This window comes from Rhea pennata, chromosome 29 (assembly GCF_028389875.1).
Source record: "Rhea pennata isolate bPtePen1 chromosome 29, bPtePen1.pri, whole genome shotgun sequence".
Lineage (NCBI taxonomy): Eukaryota > Metazoa > Chordata > Aves > Rheiformes > Rheidae > Rhea > Rhea pennata.
In genome coordinates, this window is record NC_084691.1 from 3,787,225 (window position 1) to 3,804,955 (window position 17,731).

At 63.0% G+C, this 17,731-nt stretch overlaps 1 protein-coding gene and 1 long non-coding RNA gene across 2 annotated transcripts; both read left to right on the forward strand.

Moving 5' to 3' along the window:
* The first annotated feature begins 301 nt into the window (after nt 1-301).
* LOC134152210 (uncharacterized) lies at nt 302-2,184 on the forward strand. Its single transcript, XR_009960975.1, has 3 exons — nt 302-689; nt 797-1,525; nt 1,629-2,184. It is a non-coding gene; the product is annotated as an uncharacterized LOC134152210 (long non-coding RNA).
* Nucleotides 2,185-11,602: 9,418 nt separating this feature from the next.
* On the forward strand, nt 11,603-17,502 carry CTDSP2 (CTD small phosphatase 2). Its single transcript, XM_062597320.1, has 8 exons — nt 11,603-11,942; nt 14,517-14,665; nt 14,826-14,864; nt 14,999-15,100; nt 15,253-15,309; nt 15,637-15,729; nt 15,820-16,005; nt 16,096-17,502. Exons 1-8 carry the CDS (start codon nt 11,879-11,881, stop codon nt 16,219-16,221), a joined length of 816 nt encoding a protein of 271 aa, XP_062453304.1. The 5' UTR covers nt 11,603-11,878; the 3' UTR covers nt 16,222-17,502.
* The last annotated feature ends 229 nt before the right edge of the window (nt 17,503-17,731 follow it).

The window sequence follows — 17,731 nt, forward strand, 5'->3', positions numbered from 1 at the left end:
GTGTGCCAGGCTTTGAGACTTCCCCAGGCTAGTGGAGAAGACCATGATGTGAGCCCTAAAGCAGGTCACAGGAGGAGTCCAAGGAGCTACCCAGGTGCGTTCTTCATTACAAGGGACTTGATTAGGTGGGGATGTTGTGAAACATTCAACCTAAGTGACTTTTTTTCACGGCTACATTCAACTACATTAATCTCTAATGAATGTCTACATGGGGGCTCAGTGCGTTTGTAATTCACTGAATTCATTTCTAAAGTAAATTAAAGTAAATTGAATTAACATCACTTAATTGTGAGTGAGGGAGCTCAGTTGGAGTCTCAGTGGTGTTTAACTAATCCACTTTGAATTTGTGCTTTTATTTGTATTGATTTCAAAGCGCTAAAGAAAAAGCCCCAAATCTCTCAAAGCTAACTTAAAACACTCATTTTTAAATAAATCCCATATAAACATTACTAAGACATTTCGTACCAGGCTCCCCAAGGTGTGCAGAAGCACCTGGGTTCAGCCCGTGGCTGCGGACAGGAGATACCAGCTCTGTCTGAGACCCGGGAACGGTCCTTCCCCAGGCGAGTCCCGCTGCTGACTGCGCTGATGGCCGCTGTGCTCAGTGGTGGCAGCGATGGTGCTTTTAATCAACGTCACTCAACAATTTGTCTTCATGCAAATGCATTTTGCTGCAGAATTCAGCATAGGTAAGGTTATCTGGCATGTATCCTTGAACGCTTTGGTACACCAGTTACTTGAGTTTTTAGGTTAATGACTGGACATTAAGTGATTTGGTAAACCCCAATTTGAACAGCCTGTCACGAGTCAACCAGTGGTGGTTTACAGAAGTTAGCTTTGGAATTGGACAGCCCTGGCTGGAAATACAGAGCAAATAAAGCTGCATCCTTCAATCCAGAGGGAGAGGAGGATACTCCTTGCTGCTCTTTTCCACTTGCACCCCAAAACAGCCCAGCTAGCGCAGCGGTGTCCTGGAAAGACATTGCACAAATCAGTTATTCTCCTGCCTGCTGTCAGCGCTCCCACCACAAAGCCTCCTGCTGCCGCTCTCGCATGCATGAGATGCGCTGACATTTTCTTGTCTCCTGTCTTTCTGAGCTTGCAAAGAACATAGCCCAGCACAGCAAGAAATCCTGCCATCCCTGCTCAGGCGGGAAAACAGTGATGTTAATGGGCTTCTTCAAGCAGAAAATGTAATTTTGGCTTAAAGAGTGTCAAATGGTGTCTCGTACGCGTGCATGCGGGTAATCTGGAGGAGAAATTGCAGCAGGCAGCGTTGCCAAGGAGGAATTGGCATTGTGAGCTTCTGATTAATTCTCCTGGGGCAGCGTCTGGAGTGTTTCAAGCGCAACATTACAGCGACGCTAAAAACAGAGCACTGAACTTTGTGTGTCGGAAAGTGGCTTTGCTCATTCCTCAGAACTACTCATGTAAGTATAATTGCTCTCCTGTAATCCTTTTTCTTTCAGAAGTAGGATGGGAAGTGTAATTCAGATCGTTATCTCCAGGAATTTGGGTTTTGAAGGTAAACTGTCCTGTAAATCACTTTTCATTACTTTTGTTGTTTGATATTTAAATTGGATTTAGTTGTTAATTCTTTTATCTTCCAACTGCAACCACCACTGCAGGCTCCAAAGTAGCAAGCAGCGGCCTTGCAAGCTGCTTAATCGACAGCCACGCATACAGATGAGGCCAGGTTCAGTAGCATGGCACGTGCAAATCGCTGCTAAGCTCTAGGGAAGCTGCTCTTTGGGGGACGATCGGTGCCACTAACCACGGTAACGAAGTCCGACGGACGGAAGTTTGCCAGGATTCTCCCCGTCCCGTAGAGCCTGCGCGGCTCCTGCCCGCATCATCTACGGGACGCAACCCAGGCTTGAAGATGTTTTGCAGGGAGCTCCACTCCTGTGTAGCGCTGAGGATCCCATCCAGGAGGGAATGCAGCTAAGGAAAAAAAAAAAAAACAGAATTACAGCAGAAGTCACCTTTGAAGTGCAACAGCTTCCCAGCGACGGGGCGGAAAGGGCTCTTCGGGCGAGCACCTTTACCCAGCGCCCCCGGCCCGGCAGGGACGAGGGGCTGAGGCCTCGCGAGCGCTGCTGGGGGTCAGGACGCCCCCGGGGACGGAGAGAGAGCGCGGAGGCGACCCACGGAGCGGGCCGCTGCCCCCTCGCCTGCCCCCTTCGGAGGGTGACTTTGGGGCTGGGGGGGCTCCCCGAGAGCCGGGGCGCGGTTGGTGCTGGGGGGTCGGGGGCATCCCGCCCCAGAGCTGGGTGGGGGGGGTGTGGGGTGCGATGGGGGGCAGGGCTGGCCTGGGGCGCAGTGTGGGGCGCGGGGCGGGATTCGAACCCGCGGCCGCCGTCGCCCCTCCCGCCCCCCCCTTCCCCCAACCTGCCCCGCCCTCCTGGCGTCACCCGCTCGTCAGCTCGCGTCACGCAGCGGGCGCCCAATGGGGAGGGAGAGAAGGAGGCGGTGGCGACCCGGATGTTGGCGGCGCGCGGAGTTGGGGGTGGGGGGAGCCGAGGCCCCGCCCCCGCCGCCCCCACCTCAGGAGGGGGCGGGGCCTCGCCCTTCCCCCCCCCCCCCGCCATTTTGGGGGGCAGCGGAGCGGCCGCCACTTCCCCGCCATTTTGGGGGGGGGGGGTTGAGGGGCAGCCCCTTCTCCCTGTTTGGGGGGGTTACTCTTCCCCCCCATTTTTTTTTTGGGGGGGGCGGCCCCTTGTCCTCCATTTCCTTGCAGCCTGTCCTCTCCTCTCCCCCCTACGCTTCTGGGGGGGGGCAGGTTGTGTGTGTGGGGGGGGAGCCCATCCCGCCTCCGCAGTGCCCCTCGCACCGGCGGCCCAAACCTCCCCCTCAGAGACACGGCCCGAACCCCCCCCCCCCAAATACAGGCCCGGTACCCGGCCTGGGCCTCCCCGCGGGACCCCCGGGCCGCCCGCCCGCGCGGGGCCCTCGCCGCTGAGGCGGCAAAGTTGGGTATCGCCGGGCCAAAACGTTCCCGTTCCCCAGGGGTGGTTTTATCCCCGGGCCCCTTTTCGGTGGGATAAACGGCTCTTTTCTCAGCTGCCTCCTCGCCTCCATCGAAGGCAGAGCCCGCGCGAGGTTGGGAGGCGCCGAAGCGAGCCCGGCTGCCGCGTGCCCCGCTGCGCGTGTCCGTGCACCCGCGCGCGGAGCCGGCTCTGGGGGCGGTGAGCTGTCCCACCCTGGTGCCCCTCCGGGCGGAGGGGAGCGAGGGGAGGAGAGGTGGAGCTGAGCAGCACCTGGTGCGTTGCAGAAGACCCAAAGGTTGTTCCCCCCACCCCCGTTTTTTCTTTCCCTAATTTAAAATGCGGGACAAACCTCCAAGCAGAGGAGGGGATCTGAACAATTAAGAGTGAACTTCCCCCGGAGTCCCTGTGGTTTCGGGTATCTCCCCTCTCAAGACACCATCCACCTCCCAGTTGAGCATCGTTCCCTTCTAGTGCATGTTTGCCTGGAAAAATAAAACGAACTAAACCTTGTGCTGTTGCATATCCTTAAAATACCACATTTTTGGAGTCATACAGTGATGCCCAGGTGAAAGATGCATGCGAGGTGGAAATAGATGAGTTTATGGTGGATCATAAATATGTTTTTAACCAAAAGTTGTAAAGGATCTGCTCGTATGAGATCATGGCCATTCTGTCCTGTACATAGCTTTACCAGGATGCCACAACCACTAAGAAAGCCCCTTTATTTTTGCCTTGTCAGCATCTATTTTGTTGAAAATGAGTAAATAGGGTCAGCGTATAACAACAACGTGAGCCAGAGGACAGCTGCGATAGGAATGACACTGAGCAGCAGCTCAGCCACGTAGCACAAACTGTCGCGCAGCTCTCCTCTTTGCTAAGTATTTGTTTTGTCTAATGTTGCAGCAAAACAAACGGGCTTTGCTACGCGTCGAGCAACTTTTTGAGTGACGTCGAACACCGCACTGCACGGGAAGGGGTTAACTTGTTTTGAGAAGACAAAAATAATTACAATAATTCCTGGAAGAAAGAGGCTGTCGGAAGGGGGAGTAGTTGCCAAAGCGGCAGCCACAAACCTGCACAGAAGAAAAACCCTCACCTCAGACTTGATTAAATATTTATTCTTTGCCTGTAGCCATCTGCGCTCCCAGCTTCCTCCGAGAGCAGAGGATTGTGGTGGTGCCGATAGCGGGAGTTCTCCTTGTTGTGATTTCCTAGAAAGCCCCGGCACCTGCTGCTCCGCCTGGACTCCATCTGCTCCGACTGGCCACTTGTAAGAGCAAAATCTTCGCCACCGCAACGGGAGACCGGGTGGGTGCTCGCTGGGGTGAGTAGGTCTGTTCTGCGCCCCCCGTCCGGGGACAAGTGCTGTTCCCCCGCTGCGACTCGGCATGCTCGAGGCGGTTATAATCTGCCAGCCAGAGGGCATGCTGCAATTTGCATCAAAACTTTGGGAATCCGGTGCGTGGACGCGGCTCGCAGCGCCGCAGGAGCGGACGCGGTAGGAATTGGGCGCGTGGTATGGGCGTCCGCACGCACCGAGGGCCGGTGCGGGGCAGCACCGGGATGCGGGGCTGAGAGAGGAGTCGAGGCTGGTTGCGTTGCTTTGCCAGTGGGATTTAGGCAAATTTCTTAGTTGGAACTAAATATAACTAACCAGACAACGCTGTATGGAGCCTCAGAAGAGGCTTGGACAGCGTTAGCAGCGAGGCGTTTCTAGTGAGTGTCAACAGGAAAACAGCAGTTATTTTCAAGGCAAGCAGCCCAAGTCGGCAGGTGGGAGCAGAGGAGCCCGAGCTGGAGGGAGAAGTCGTTTCTCGCTCCTCCGCGGACTGTGCGGTATCTACCCGCCAGGCGGCATCGTCTTCCCGGGGAGGTTGCCAGCTGGAGCGTCGCTCTCCGATTTGCACAAAGTGCTGCTTTGTCAGGTTTGGTTGGGCTTGTGTTGTGTGCCTTTTTTCTTTCTTTTTTTTTTTTTTAATTCCCACAATGCACTAATAAAGCGTGTAATGAGGGAGGCAATGAGTCTGGTCCTTAGGCAACAGCGGAAAGAATGATACCGAAACGAGCACTGACGTGAGCAGTGGGTCATCGGAGAACTCCTCTCCAAAAATAAGACAGGCTTCAAAATTCTGGGCTGAGATCTGCTTGCTTAAACCCTGTGCGCTGCTTTGCGAGACAAATTTGCCGTTTTTGTTGTAAGCTGCAGTCGCCCCTGCCTCTCCTGACCTCCTGCTGCCGGGGGCCACAGCAGCATCGGACAAGGGGAAAGCGTGGGTGGGCACCGTGTCCAATCCCAAAGCTGTGGGGGAATGCAACGAAAATGCAATAGGTCCACGCTGGTGGCACGATCCCGCCTGGACTTTTGTCCCTCTTACACCACACTCAAATTAATTTGCTGATGCTGGCAACTCCCTCCGAAAGGGAGGCCAATGCAGGAAGGGTTGGAAAGCAGCAAATCAGGAGGAAAGTGGCCTCAGAAAGCTCTGCGGACCCTGTGCGATCTGCCTCTGATGGTACAAAACACAAAAACGTTGGTCATTAAGCCAACATTTCCCAACCTCCAAATAAACAACAGCAAAAGGGCTAAGGAAGGGTGAACAGGAGAAGCAGAAGGTGGTTTAAGAAACCCTGTTGACATATTTAGCTGTCTGTTATGACAGGGTTTCTGAGTTCCTGCTCACTGTGTTCATGTTTCTCTTTTAAACTTCAGTGCTTATTTTAAAGTCCAGCCCCAGCATTCCCGTACACATAAGCAGTCCCAAAATAAAAGCGGTAGCTGTGCCAGCTCTTCAGAGATACCTTCTAGCAACCAAGGATCCTGTCCAACACCCGACAAGCCGCTAAAACTTGAGTGCTTATACGCAACTCGGGCAACTCGGCTTGCTTATGCAATCGCAAGAAATTTAGGTAATGAAAAGTCTCAATTTAAAATTCCCAGGAGCTATAAATAGAGGAAGATTGCTTTAAAATTTCCAATCAGCAGCTTCTCCAGGCCCTTTTGAGTGTGGCGGTGTTGACTGTACATGCACGCTTCCTCTAAGCTGGAGCGAACACAGGGACGGAATGAAAAACAACTTCAGCATTTAAAAAATGCCAAGTAACACAGGTGGAGGGAGGCAAAGGAAAAAACTGCAGATTTGGCTGATCCGAGTTGAATTCTTTTACTCTGTTTTTTTCCCCTCATAAATCCCTGCTGTGTATAGGCACAGGTCGGACCCTGTTCCTATATTCCTCCAAATTCTGAGACAAATATTGCTTAACCTGGTTTTATCTCGGTGGGAACGGGGAGGTTGGCCTGCCGTTTTTGGAAGCGGTTTTCAACCTTGCCGTCTTCTCCGTTCAGCTAAATTGAGTTCTCGAAATAAGGTAATTGCGCGTTACCTCTGGGATGCCGAATGAAACCAAGCAGCTGGTTCTGCTCTCTCAGAACCGTGCGTTCGGGCGAGTCAGCCCCAAACGCCGATTTCTGCGTGTGCGAATCCCTTCGCGCCCAGCCTGCGCCCGGCAGCGCGGGACGGTGGTCGACGCCGCCGAAACCGCGCTGCCTTTCCCTCCGGAGCAGCGCGCTCTCCTCGCTGGCTCTCCTACCGCGACGTCCGCTATCAAACTGCGCTCGTGAGCGGGTCAGGCCGTGCCACCGTGGACGGTTTGCTCTTATTTTATTTTATTAATGGTTGCAATCCCAGGAGCGATGCTTCTGCGGCGGTTGCCGGTGCCTGCGGGTTGCTTAGAAGCAACAAAATACTTGACTGCTGTCGGCGCAGCAGCACGACCTGCCGATTGCACGCGGGGAACGAGCCGCTCTTCGCACCTTCCCTTGCATCTCCAGACCGAGCTAAAGCGTATTTGTTGGTCGCCGGCAGATCCGGTTCCTACGTGCTAAATTGAAACCTTGGTATCTTCCAGAGCGTGGGTTTGAGACCCGGAGGGGATTTCTGCCTCCGTGAGGCCCTGAACCTGCAGGCAGGCTGCTTCCTGGACGCGTTGCCGGTGCCGATGGGCTGAGAGCAGCTCCGGCGCCTGGAGTCGCCCCGGCTCAGCGGCAGCGGGGTGCGTCCCCGGGGACTTTTCCTTGCAGGGTTTTCGGTCAGGTGAGGCTGAAGGATTCAGGGCACGTGCAGCCATCAAGCGAGCAGACGTGCTGCTGAAGTCAGGCTGCGTTTTATATTCTAGCCAAGCTTCTCCCGGGTTTTTGTGTCTCTCGCTCAGCTGGTAATTCTGCAAAAAATAAGAGGCACAGGCAAAGGAGGAGGCGGGCGTCCTGCGTGGGCAGCGTGGCGGGGTTTTGTGCGGGTGAAAGGATCCGAACGGTTTTGCAAGCTGCGTTTTTTTCCTGTCTTTGCGCCCCGGCGGGCGCTTGCGGCGTTCCCGCTTCGTCGTCAGACTGCGAAGCGGCGCGGGGAGCCCTTAGCCGCGTCGAGCATCTCCCGGCTCTCGCTGGGTGCGAGCCGGTACCGAGGGCGGCTTCGGCACGGGCGCTCGCTCCTCAAAAGCGACGCGGTTCTTAAATGCGGCCAAAGCGCTTCGGCAGAGGGAGTTGCCCATTGGTGCATTTCCATGTGATTTTGATTTTAAAAATTATATCTGTGTAGTTGGTTGATGCTTTACTTGCGACGGCGTAGGACTCGCCGACGCTCTCGAGTGTGAAGTAGCTGCCGAAGGTATCTGGGGTGGCACGTGGGGCAGAGGAACTGGGCTTCACGCGCTTTATTGCACACAGGGGCTGCGAAAGAAGGTGAAAGCTGAGCCCCGACTCCCTTCTGTGTATATAATTTTAGGATGAATTAAGTTTTCCCTTGGTGCAAATAGCCCTTTTCTCCCTGCGGGGAAGGGTGCCGCCGGCCCCGGAGGCGGGGAAGCATCCCGGCCCTGGCGGGAGCAGTGCGGCAGCTTCGCTCCGGCCGCCTCCGGGCTGCTTCCCTGCCCGGCCTGCGGCAGCCGGGCTCGCAGCGCCCTTGGGAAGGGCTGGAAAAACCCTCCCAGCGCCTTTAAAGCCGGGCCCGGCGCGCAAACAAGCTGTGATTTATATAAGCGAGGCCATGTGATTTGCAGGAAAGCAGCTCCCCCCCCCCTCCCCGCCGCCGCCACCCACCCCAGCCCGGCTTCCAAGAAAGAGGCGCCAGGCTGGGGCCGGAGCAGGGGCGGCCGGACGGAGGGACGGCGGGACGGAGGGCCGGCCGGCCGGATGGGGCGGGCGGGCAGAGGGGCTTCGCGGAGCCGGCGCTCGTCCTGCTCCTCCGAGAGCGTCCCGGTGCCCGGCTCCCGCCCGCAGGGACCCCGGCTGCGCCGCTGGTGCGGAGCCACGGGCGGGGGCTGCTTCCGTTTCGCATCTTCAGGGCAAGGGGGAATAGCCAAAAAAAACCCCAGCTGGCCCTTTATTGTGTGTGTTTTTTCTTTCTTTTTCTCTCCTTAATTCAAGTGTCACCAGCCCGTTTCGGAGCATTTCAAAGATGCTCCCTCTTTTCCTCCTTTGCTATTTTTTTTTTTTTTTTGGCAATTCCCGGTCTGTTTGGCAGGAAGGCTGAAGCACGCGGCGAGGAGCTGGAGAGGCGGCGCGGGCGCCGGGACGCTCCCCGGCACCTTGCAGCCTCCTGCCTCTCCTTTTCCTGTTTATAGGCGCGAGCGAGCGGGTAGAAAAACCGCCCGCGGGATGCACGGACGCTCCCTTCGCGAGGGGCTGGTCCGTTCGGCGTCCGCCGCTCCGGAGAGCAGAACCGCCGATTTATTGCCGGATTTTTTTTTTTTTTCCTCGGGGTTTTCTAGAGCGGGGAAGTGTTTTTTGGGGGGGGGGGGTTTCTTTCCCCTTTCCCGCGTTTCTGCGCAGCCCCGCTCGCCGCGCGGGAGGAATCCGGCCCTTTCCCGCTCCGCGGCGGCCGCTGCTTCCCGCCCGGCAGCCGGCGCGGCCGATTATTCCCGTCGTTATCCCAACGCTCGCGATCGTGTGATTAAGGCGCTCGGCCTTTGCCGGAGATTTTCGGTGCTCTGCGGGGTCGCGGCAGGGACGAGTCGAGCGGCCTCAGCCCGAGGAGGTGCTGAAAGATACGAAAAATGAAATATGAAAAATGAAAAATATTACGGTGCCTGAACAGGGCTGCTGAAAACCTCGAGGATTTTACCGCTGTCCTGGCGGCGCGCCGAAGCACTGATTCGGCTTTTTGCTTCGCGAATCCGTTAAGGCGGGAATCTGCAATGAATTCCCGGCCAAATGAAATACTCCAGCAGCCGACGTTTTTACGTAACAACAAAAAAAAAAATCCCCGTGATGCGACCCCCCCCCAAACCCCCCCCCGAAATAGCAGCTCCGCGGCCACGTCATTGCAAGTTATTCCTGTTTCTGCAAGTCCCCGGAAAGGTGGGGATCCCGGCGCCCTCCAAGACCGCGGGAAACTTTGCAAGGAGGAAACTTTTCCGAAGGCCGCCCGCTCCCGGCGCTTCCCTATTTCGGGAGCCGGCGGCTAATTTAACCGCCGGGACCCGGCGCCACGCGGCCCCGCGGCACGAGGCCGGCGCGCTGCCGCCCGCCCCCCCCGCCGCCCCCTTCGCTGTTTGCTTCGCCTCGTCTCTAAATACCAGCCCGGCTCCGGTTTCCCAGCTGCCGTTCCCGAGGAAAAGCGGGCGATCCGCTCCCCTCGCCCCCCCCCCCCCCCACCTCCCGGCGCGGCGGCGGCCACGGCCCCGGCGCCGCGCGGGAATTGCCCGGCACGCGAAAGCAGCCCCCGGCTCCCGCTTTCCCCTTCTCGCCTGGGCTTTTTCCTCTCCCCCCGGGCTCAGTTTTTCCGTCTTTTGGGAAATCTCACATGTGTCCCCCCCCCCCCATCGTCTCGGGTGTTTGCACCTGCAGCCCCGGGTGCCTTGTGCCCGGACATCGTGTCTGCACATCTCCGGACATCGTGTCCCCGCGGTGCCTGGATGTGGTGACGCCCATCCCCAGATGTGGTGTCCCCGTGTCCCGGGACATCGTGTCCCACGGTGCCTGGATGTGGTGACCCCCATCCCCAGATGTGGTGGCCCCGGACGTGGTGTCCCCGTGTCCCTGGACGTCGTGTCCCCGCAGTGCCTGGATGTGGTGACCCCCATCCCCAGATGTGGTGGCCCTGGACGTGGTGTCCCCGTGTCCCTGGACGTCGTGTCCCCGCGGTGCCTGGATGTGGTGACCCCCATCCCCAGATGTGGTGTCCCCGGACGTGGTGTCCCCGTGTCCCTGGACGTCGTGTCCCCACGGTGCCTGGATGTGGTGACCCCCATCCCCAGATGTGGTGGCCCCGGACGTGGTGTCCCCGTGTCCCTGGACGTCGTGTCCCCACGGTGCCTGGATGTGGTGACCCCCATCCCCAGATGTGGTGGCCCTGGACGTGGTGTCCCCGTGTCCCGGGACATCGTGTCCCCACGGTGCCTGGATGTGGTGACCCCCATCCCCAGATGTGGTGTCCCTGGACGTGGTGTCCCCGTGTCCCTGGACGTCATGTCCCCACGGTGCCTGGATGTGGTGACCCCCATCCCCAGATGTGGTGGCCCCGGACGTGGTGTCCCCGTGTCCCTGGACGTCGTGTCCCCACGGTGCCTGGATGTGGTGACCCCCATCCCCAGATGTGGTGTCCCCGGACGTGGTGTCCCCGTGTCCCTGGACGTCGTGTCCCCACGGTGCCTGGATGTGGTGACCCCCATCCCCAGATGTGGTGTCCCTGGACGTGGTGTGCCCGTGTCCCTGGACGTCATGTCCCCACGGTGCCTGGATGTGGTGACCCCCATCCCCAGATGTGGTGTCCCCGGACGTGGTGTCCCCGTGTCCCTGGACGTCGTGTCCCCACGGTGCCTGGATGTGGTGACCCCCATCCCCAGATGTGGTGTCCCTGGACGTGGTGTCCCCGTGTCCCTGGACGTCGTGTCCCCGCGGTGCCTGGATGTGGTGACCCCCATCCCCAGATGTGGTGTCCCCGGACGTGGTGTCCCCGTGTCCCTGGACGTCGTGTCCCCGCGGTGCCTGGATGTGGTGACCCCCATCCCCAGATGTGGTGGCCCCATGTCCCTGGACGCTGTGTCCCCGCGGTCCCCGGGCGTCACCGCCCCACAGCCCCGGGCGGGGAGTTTGGAGGCCGCGGTGCGCCCGCGTTGGGGCCGGTCGCTTCGCTCAGCGCCTCCCGCCCCACGCGGCCCGCGGCGGCGGCGGAGGAGCCGGGAGCGGACGGCGCCCGTGGGGCAGATGGGGCAGGAGGCGGCGGAGCGGCCCGTGGGGCGGGGCCATCGCCCCCGGCCCCGCCCCCGGCCCCGCCCCCGGCCCCGCCCCCGGCAGGGGGCGTGTCCGCCCGCCCCGCCCGCCGCCTGGAATGTTTGTTCGGTAAACACCGCATAGTAAGCGCCGAGGCCCCGCCCCCCGCCGCGCCGCCCGCCCAATCCGCGCGCCGCGGCCCCGCCCCCGCCCGCCCAATCCGCGCGCCGCAGCCGTTTCAAGGCTCCCCCTGCCCCCACCTCTTTTTTTTTTTTTTTTTTTTTTTCCCCTCCCCGGGTCGGTAACAAAATAACAAAGCGCCGAACGCGGCGGGGGCGCGCGCGGAGCCCCCCCCCTCCCCCCGCCCCGCGCGCGCGCCCCGCGCCGCGCGGGGGGGCCTGGAAACCGCCGCGGGCCGCGCTTCCTCCGCGGGCGCGCGCGCGGGCCCTGTGCGTGGGGTTTTTTTTTTTTCCCCTTGATTTTTTTTTTTTTTCTGATTTTTTTCCTGTTTTTCCCCTGATTCCCCCCGCCCCCCCTCCCCCCCAACCCTCCTCCTCGGCCGCTCCGGCCCCGCCGCGGCTCCATGTTGGAGCGGCGCTGAGCGGCCGCGCAGGCCGGGGCGCTGGGCGGCCGCGCCCCCCCCGCCCGCCCCGGGGCTGCCCCGGCCCCGCGGGGCTCGTCCATGGAAAGCGGCTCCGTCATCGCCCAGGTGCAGCGGGAGGAGGCGCCGCGGCTCCCCGCGCCCGGTAAGGGCCCCCAGGCCCCAAACTTTCCCGGGAGGGGGGGGAGACACCCCCCCATCTGCCCGGGGCGGGGGGGGGAGTGGCATCGCCCGGGGATGGGGCAGAGCCCCGGGGGAGCATGAGGGGGGTCCCTGGGGGGGGGGACAGGGCCGAGGGGGCTGCCAGGGGGGTCCCTGGGGGGGGGATAGGGCCGAGGGGGGCTGCTAGGGGGGTCCCTGGGGGGAGAGAGGGCCGAGGGGGCTGCTAGGGGGGTCCCTGGGGGGGACAGGGCTGAGGGGGGCTGCTAGGGGGGTCCCTGGGGGGGGGGACAAGGCCGAGGGGTCTATCAGTGGGGTTTGGGGGGGGCCTTGGGGCCTTGCCCGAGGCCAGGCTGGTTCCCCCCCCTCCCCGGCCTGGCTGGGGGCTCCCAGAGCTGCTTTTCCCCTGCTATTGCTGCCCCCACGGGACCCCCCCCCCCGAGCCCCAGAGGTGCCAGGACACGGGGGAAAGTGGGGGGCAGAGGGCGGGGGGTGTCCTGGAGGAGGCCCCCGTCCCGCCGAGGGCCGACCCCGCGCGGGGCCCGGCCGGCGAAGCCCCTCGCGCCCCTCGCTCTCGACGCCTCCGTTTCGGCCTTGCCGAACCCGGGGGCTTTTCCCGGTGCTGCTGACGACGGAGGAAGAGGAGGACGAGGCCGCGCTCCGGCCGCGGGGACCCGCCGCCTCGCCCGGGAGGTCGCCCCTTCGCAGGGGACCCCGGTCCCGGCTCGTCGTCCGGTCTGTGCCCGGCCGCCGGGCCGGAGCCGCTCGCGGGGGCGTCGAGCCGGTGCCAGGGCGGCTCGCCTCGCCACCGCTCGGCCTGGCAATTAGCTGCGCTTAATTATAGCTGCAAGCGGGCGCGTGGGGTCCGAGGGCGAGCGGCTGGGGCCGAGCCGGCCTGCTGGAAACTCTCTTCTTCCCCCCCGCCCCGTTTTCCCTGCTTTCGACAGCAAAGTTTCAACGAGGTTTTTCCTTCTCGAGAGCAGCGATTGACTCCGATGGGAGCGGCGATGTTTTCTTTTTGCCTTTTTTTTTTTTTTTTTTCCTCTCTCCTGGGTTGTTTTGTTGCTTCCCGTTAATCGTTGACGAGTTTTCCCAGGCTCGGATCACCTCCTCTCCGGGTGTTTCTCGGGGGCTGTGCAGGGGGGTTTTGCTCTTGTTCCTGCTCCCCCAAGCCGTCCCTGTCCCCCTACCACCACCTGCTCCCGGCGGTGCCGTGTCCTGCTGCCCTTCCCGGCCGGCTGGGCTCAGGGGGGTTTTGGGGGCTGAGGCCACTTCGGGGTCTGGCACCCCACTTTGCTGTGCAGGGGTGAGCTCGAGGCGGGCTCCTTGGATGCGCGGGGCAATCGGCTGGTGCTGCGGGGCCATTTTAACCTCTGCTTTAACCCGCCCGTTAAATCCATCTTACAAAACAAAAAAAAACAGAATTGGGGGGGGAGCATGCGGAGAGTCTCAGCTGGGCCTCAGCCCGGCGGAAGCCCTTGCCTTCGTATTCGCAAGGGACTGTTTGTTGCGGCTGCGACGCCGGAGACGGGGTCTGCGCCGGCGGCCGTGCCAGGATCTCCCACTCGGAGGCAGCGGGGGGTCCCGCGGGAGGTGGGAAGTCCCTGCCGCCGGCTTGCTGGGCGAGCTGCGCCATCCCGTTTCCCCCGGCCCTTAGGGAGCGAAGCCCCCGGCGGGGTGGTTTGCCCCCCGCCACGGGGTTCGGGCTGGGTCGTTCCCTGTCCTGCGCTCGGAGGAGCCGTTCGGGGCCGGTGCTGGCACAGACCCGAGTGGTTCGACGTCCCTCGGCTCCCGCTTTGCAGTGCTGCAGGTAGCCCTGAGGCTCCTTCGCGTGCGCGCCGGGAGCAGCGAGGGGCAGATCCGGGCGGCTCCGCAGCCCCGGGACCCCGGCGGGAGCCGGAGCCCGAGCGCAGCGAGCAGCCAGGATGCGTCTGCGGCGCAGGCGCCGCTTGGAGGCGGCGAGTCCCTACCGGGACGAGTCGTCGATGAGCGACAGCCGCCTGCCCCAGCCCGCTCGGGAAGTAAGGATGTGGGAACCCGGTCTGAAAGTTGCTGGCAGGGAGACTTCGGCCGTGGGTGCGAGGGACCTGTCTGCACGGAGACGCTCCGCTGCGGTGCTGCCACCTCCTGCCGAGCCGCGTCGGCGGGCGCCGATCCGGCCACCCCGGATCGGGGCTGGTGACGGCCGTCCCGTTTGGGGGACTCCCGGGCGCTGCGTCGAGCTCTGCCGCCGCGATTCCGCGGCCAAAGCAGCGTTTTCTTCGGCCCCCCCCCCCCCGGCGCCGGACGTTGGCGCTTGGCCTGCCCCGCCGCACGGGCCACCAGCACCGGGGAGCACTGGCGGCGGCATCGCCGCGGCGGAGGGAGCCGGCTCCGCTCGCCGCCTCTCGGAGCTGCCGCTCGCTGGAGGGGGAGCGGGTCGGGGCGGCGGGGGGCGAGACGCTCTTCTCCCCCCACGCACGGGGAGACCGAAACCCGTCCGGCGGCCTGTGGGGCAGCGCTGGAGCCCGTGCCGCTCCTGCCCGCTCTCACGCGTCTCCGTCCCTTCTCCTCGTTTCAGGCTTCGGCTCCAGGTCTTCCCCCAAGAAACCCCGCGGCCGGAGCATCTTCAAAGCGCTTTTCTGTTGCCTCCGCGCCCAGAATGGGGGCCAGGGGGGCTGCGGGGCCGAGCACGGGGCCTGCAAGGAGGAGCCCAACACCGTCGCCAAGGTGAGGGGCTGCCCCCACGTGTGTGCGGGGGGGTGATACCAGCCGGGTCCCCCCCTCGGGCTGCCCAGCCCTTGTGGGGCACGCGGCTCCGTGGTGACCTGGACGGGGGGAGGCAACAACTCGCCCCGTGTCCTAATGCCTGTTTCTCGCCCCCTCCCAGTCCGATCTCTTGCCGTGTCTCCAGTACCAGTTCTACCAGGTACGTGAAGCCCCCGTCCCCACACGCGGGCGATGGCCCCCACGGGGACCTGCTGGCCCCGGGCGGGAGGGGATGTCCCGCGGGCAGCGGGGACGGGCGCAGGGTGGGTGACAGCGGCCCTGTCCCGCCTGCAGATCCCCGGGACCTGCCTCCTGCCCGAGGCGACGCAGCAGGACCAGGGCCGGATCTGCGTGGTCATCGACCTCGACGAGACGCTGGTGCACAGCTCCTTCAAGGTGAGGGGGGACGCGAAGAGCGGGGGGGGGGGGGGGGGGGGGGGACGTCTTGTCCTGTCCTGTGAGCTACCTTGGGGACAAGCGAGGGCCTGGGGCCCTGGGGCTCTCCCTCCCTGCTAACGGAGGCTTCATTTCCCCCCCCCGCCCGCCAGCCCATCAGCAATGCAGACTTCATCGTGCCCGTGGAGATCGAGGGGACCACGCACCAGGTGAGAGACCCCGGGGGGGGTGGGGGGGGACGGGACAGCTGGGGACCTAGAGGGGGAAGAGCAGAGCTGCGAGGACCCCCGGGGCCGTGGCCCGGTTCAAGTAATCCAGGATAGGCTGTTACCATCCCCGGCCTATTCTCGATTACTTGTCCCAGGAGGCGGCTGGTGACGTGGAGGACGTGGCCACGGCAGCAGGTACAGCCGGGGGGTCGGGGGGGACGCGGGGACCACGGAGGAGGGAGGGGCGGCAGCTGTGGCACCGCGGGGGGGGGGGGGGGGGGGGTGGGCCAGCACCCGCCGCCGCGGCTGAGGGACCTTCCCCGCCAGGTCTACGTGCTCAAAAGGCCGTTTGTGGACGAGTTCCTGCGGCGCATGGGGGAGCTCTTCGAGTGCGTCCTCTTCACCGCCAGCCTGGCCAAGGTGAGCGGTGGGACGGGGCGGGGGGTCCGGCTCCCCACGGATCTCCGTCCCCGTGCCGCGCGTGACCGGCCTGTCCCCCTGCGTCCCCAGTACGCCGACCCAGTGACCGACCTCCTGGACCAGCGCGGAGTCTTCCGGGCTCGGCTCTTCCGGGAATCCTGCGTCTTCCACCAGGGCTGTTACGTGAAGGACCTGAGTTTGCTGGGCCGGGACCTGCACAAGACCCTCATCCTGGACAACTCACCTGCCTCCTACATCTTCCACCCCGGCAACGCGGTGAGTCCCTGCCCGCTCCGGCCCTGTCCGCCCCCCGCGAGGGCCCCGGGCAGGCCTGGCTCACGCGGGCCTCTCTCCTCCCCCCGCCAGGTCCCTGTCCAGTCCTGGTTCGATGACATGGCAGACACGGAGCTGCTCAACCTCATCCCCATCTTCGAGGAGCTCAGTGAGGCGGAGGACGTTTATGCCAGCCTCGGCCAGCTGCGGGCACCCTAGGGCTCCCCCAGGGTCTCCTCCCGGCCCCGTTACGGCGGGGAACCTTCACTCAGTGCCTTGGATCAAAGATGCTGCTTTGGGGCAGCACAGCCGGACCCCAGCCCGGGGGTTCCCCTCCCCTCTGCCCGGGCGCAGGGCAGCGGCAGTGAGACCTCGGCTCCCTCCTGGCTCCTGCCCCTCGTCTGGGCTCCGTACAAGAGGGTGCCAGGAGCCCAGTTCCCCCAGTTTGCTGTAACTGGGTTGGACTGATTCTTCCTTGGGAGCAAAGCCCAGCAGACAGGCATCAGGATCCCCCTCCTCAGGGCGCCTCAGGCCGGTGGGGCACCTCTGCTCCCCCATCTCCGCCTGGATCCAGGGCATTACTCCACGCTGGGGGAGTTGTCTCCCTTCGGATCGGGGTTTCTAGCCCCACAAGCACCGCCAGAATCTGCCGCAGGCAGGGAAAAGCTCCGGCTCTGGCTCCCCGCAGCCTCCCCGTCCCCCTTGCGGAACGGCCCTGGCCCAGGACTCCCCGCACCCGGGGAGCGACGCCAGCCGAGCCGCGGCCACCAAGCCTTACCACCCCCCTCGGGGCCCAGCGCCCTCCCCGCGGCCCAGATGGGACTGGGAGCGATCTCCCATCCGGGACCTGGTCCTCAGGCCCTGTCCGTGCCTCAGGTAACACCCGTGGGTGCCAGCACCTCTGCGCTGGGGGTCTGAACCACCGCCCGACGCAGCCCAGTCCTGGGGGTCCCGTATCCTGTGCAGCTCTGTGTCCTGTGCGGGCCAGGGCAGCACCCAGGCCTTCAGGCACCCAGTCCCCACCAGCACCCTGAGCCCAGGGGACCCGGGGAGCAGCCTCCATGTCCCTCTGTTTACGTGCCTCCCCCTCCCACGGTGTCACTGCCAAAGGAAACCAGCCCCCCCCCCCCCGGCACCCACTGGTGGCCCCTGCTCAGACCAAGGGCGTGGGGCTGCTGCCCCTGAAACGGGCTCAAGAGCACCCTGTGGGCAGGCAGCGCTGCGCTGGGCAGCCTCTCACCAGCCCCAGCTCTCGCCCCGTGGAGTGGGTGCTGCTCAGCCCTCATCTGCCTTCTGGGGGGGGGTTGTGTCCCCCTGTCAGGGATGCCCCAGGCAGCCCCCCCCGAGCCTGGGTGCAGCCCGCCAACGTGGGCGTCTCAGCAGTGCTACCCTCGGGGGCCTCCTCCTTTTCTTATTACTTGAAGGGGCCACGGCCCAGCCTGGCCTCGCTCTGTTTTTGGACCCTTTGTACTAACTGCGATTAAAGAAACCAGCAGAAAAGCAACGGCTCAGGGTCTGTGTGCGGTGGGGATCTGGGGCTGCCGCTGCGAGGGGAGCAGGCCTGGGAGCCGCTCCCACGTTTGGGGGGGGGGGGGGGGGGGGGGAAGGGGGGAGGTGGATCTGCCCCCCGCTCTCCAGCCCACGCTCCACTCCCCTGTCTGCCCCGTGTCCCTGCCCAGCAGGGACAGGAGCCCTCGGGGACACCGCTGGGCTCTCACCGGCCCATGTT

Excerpts from the sequence above, each read along its gene's own strand:
- CTDSP2 (XM_062597320.1), top strand. The coding sequence starts at position 11,879 with ATGGAAAGCGGCTCCGTCATCGCCCAGGTGCAGCGGGAGGAGGCGCCG. Across the intron at positions 15,101-15,252 it reads TGGTGCACAGCTCCTTCAAG|CCCATCAGCAATGCAGACTT; the intron begins GTGAGGGGGGAC and ends CCCGCCCGCCAG. Across the intron at positions 16,006-16,095 it reads TCTTCCACCCCGGCAACGCG|GTCCCTGTCCAGTCCTGGTT; the intron begins GTGAGTCCCTGC and ends TCCCCCCGCCAG.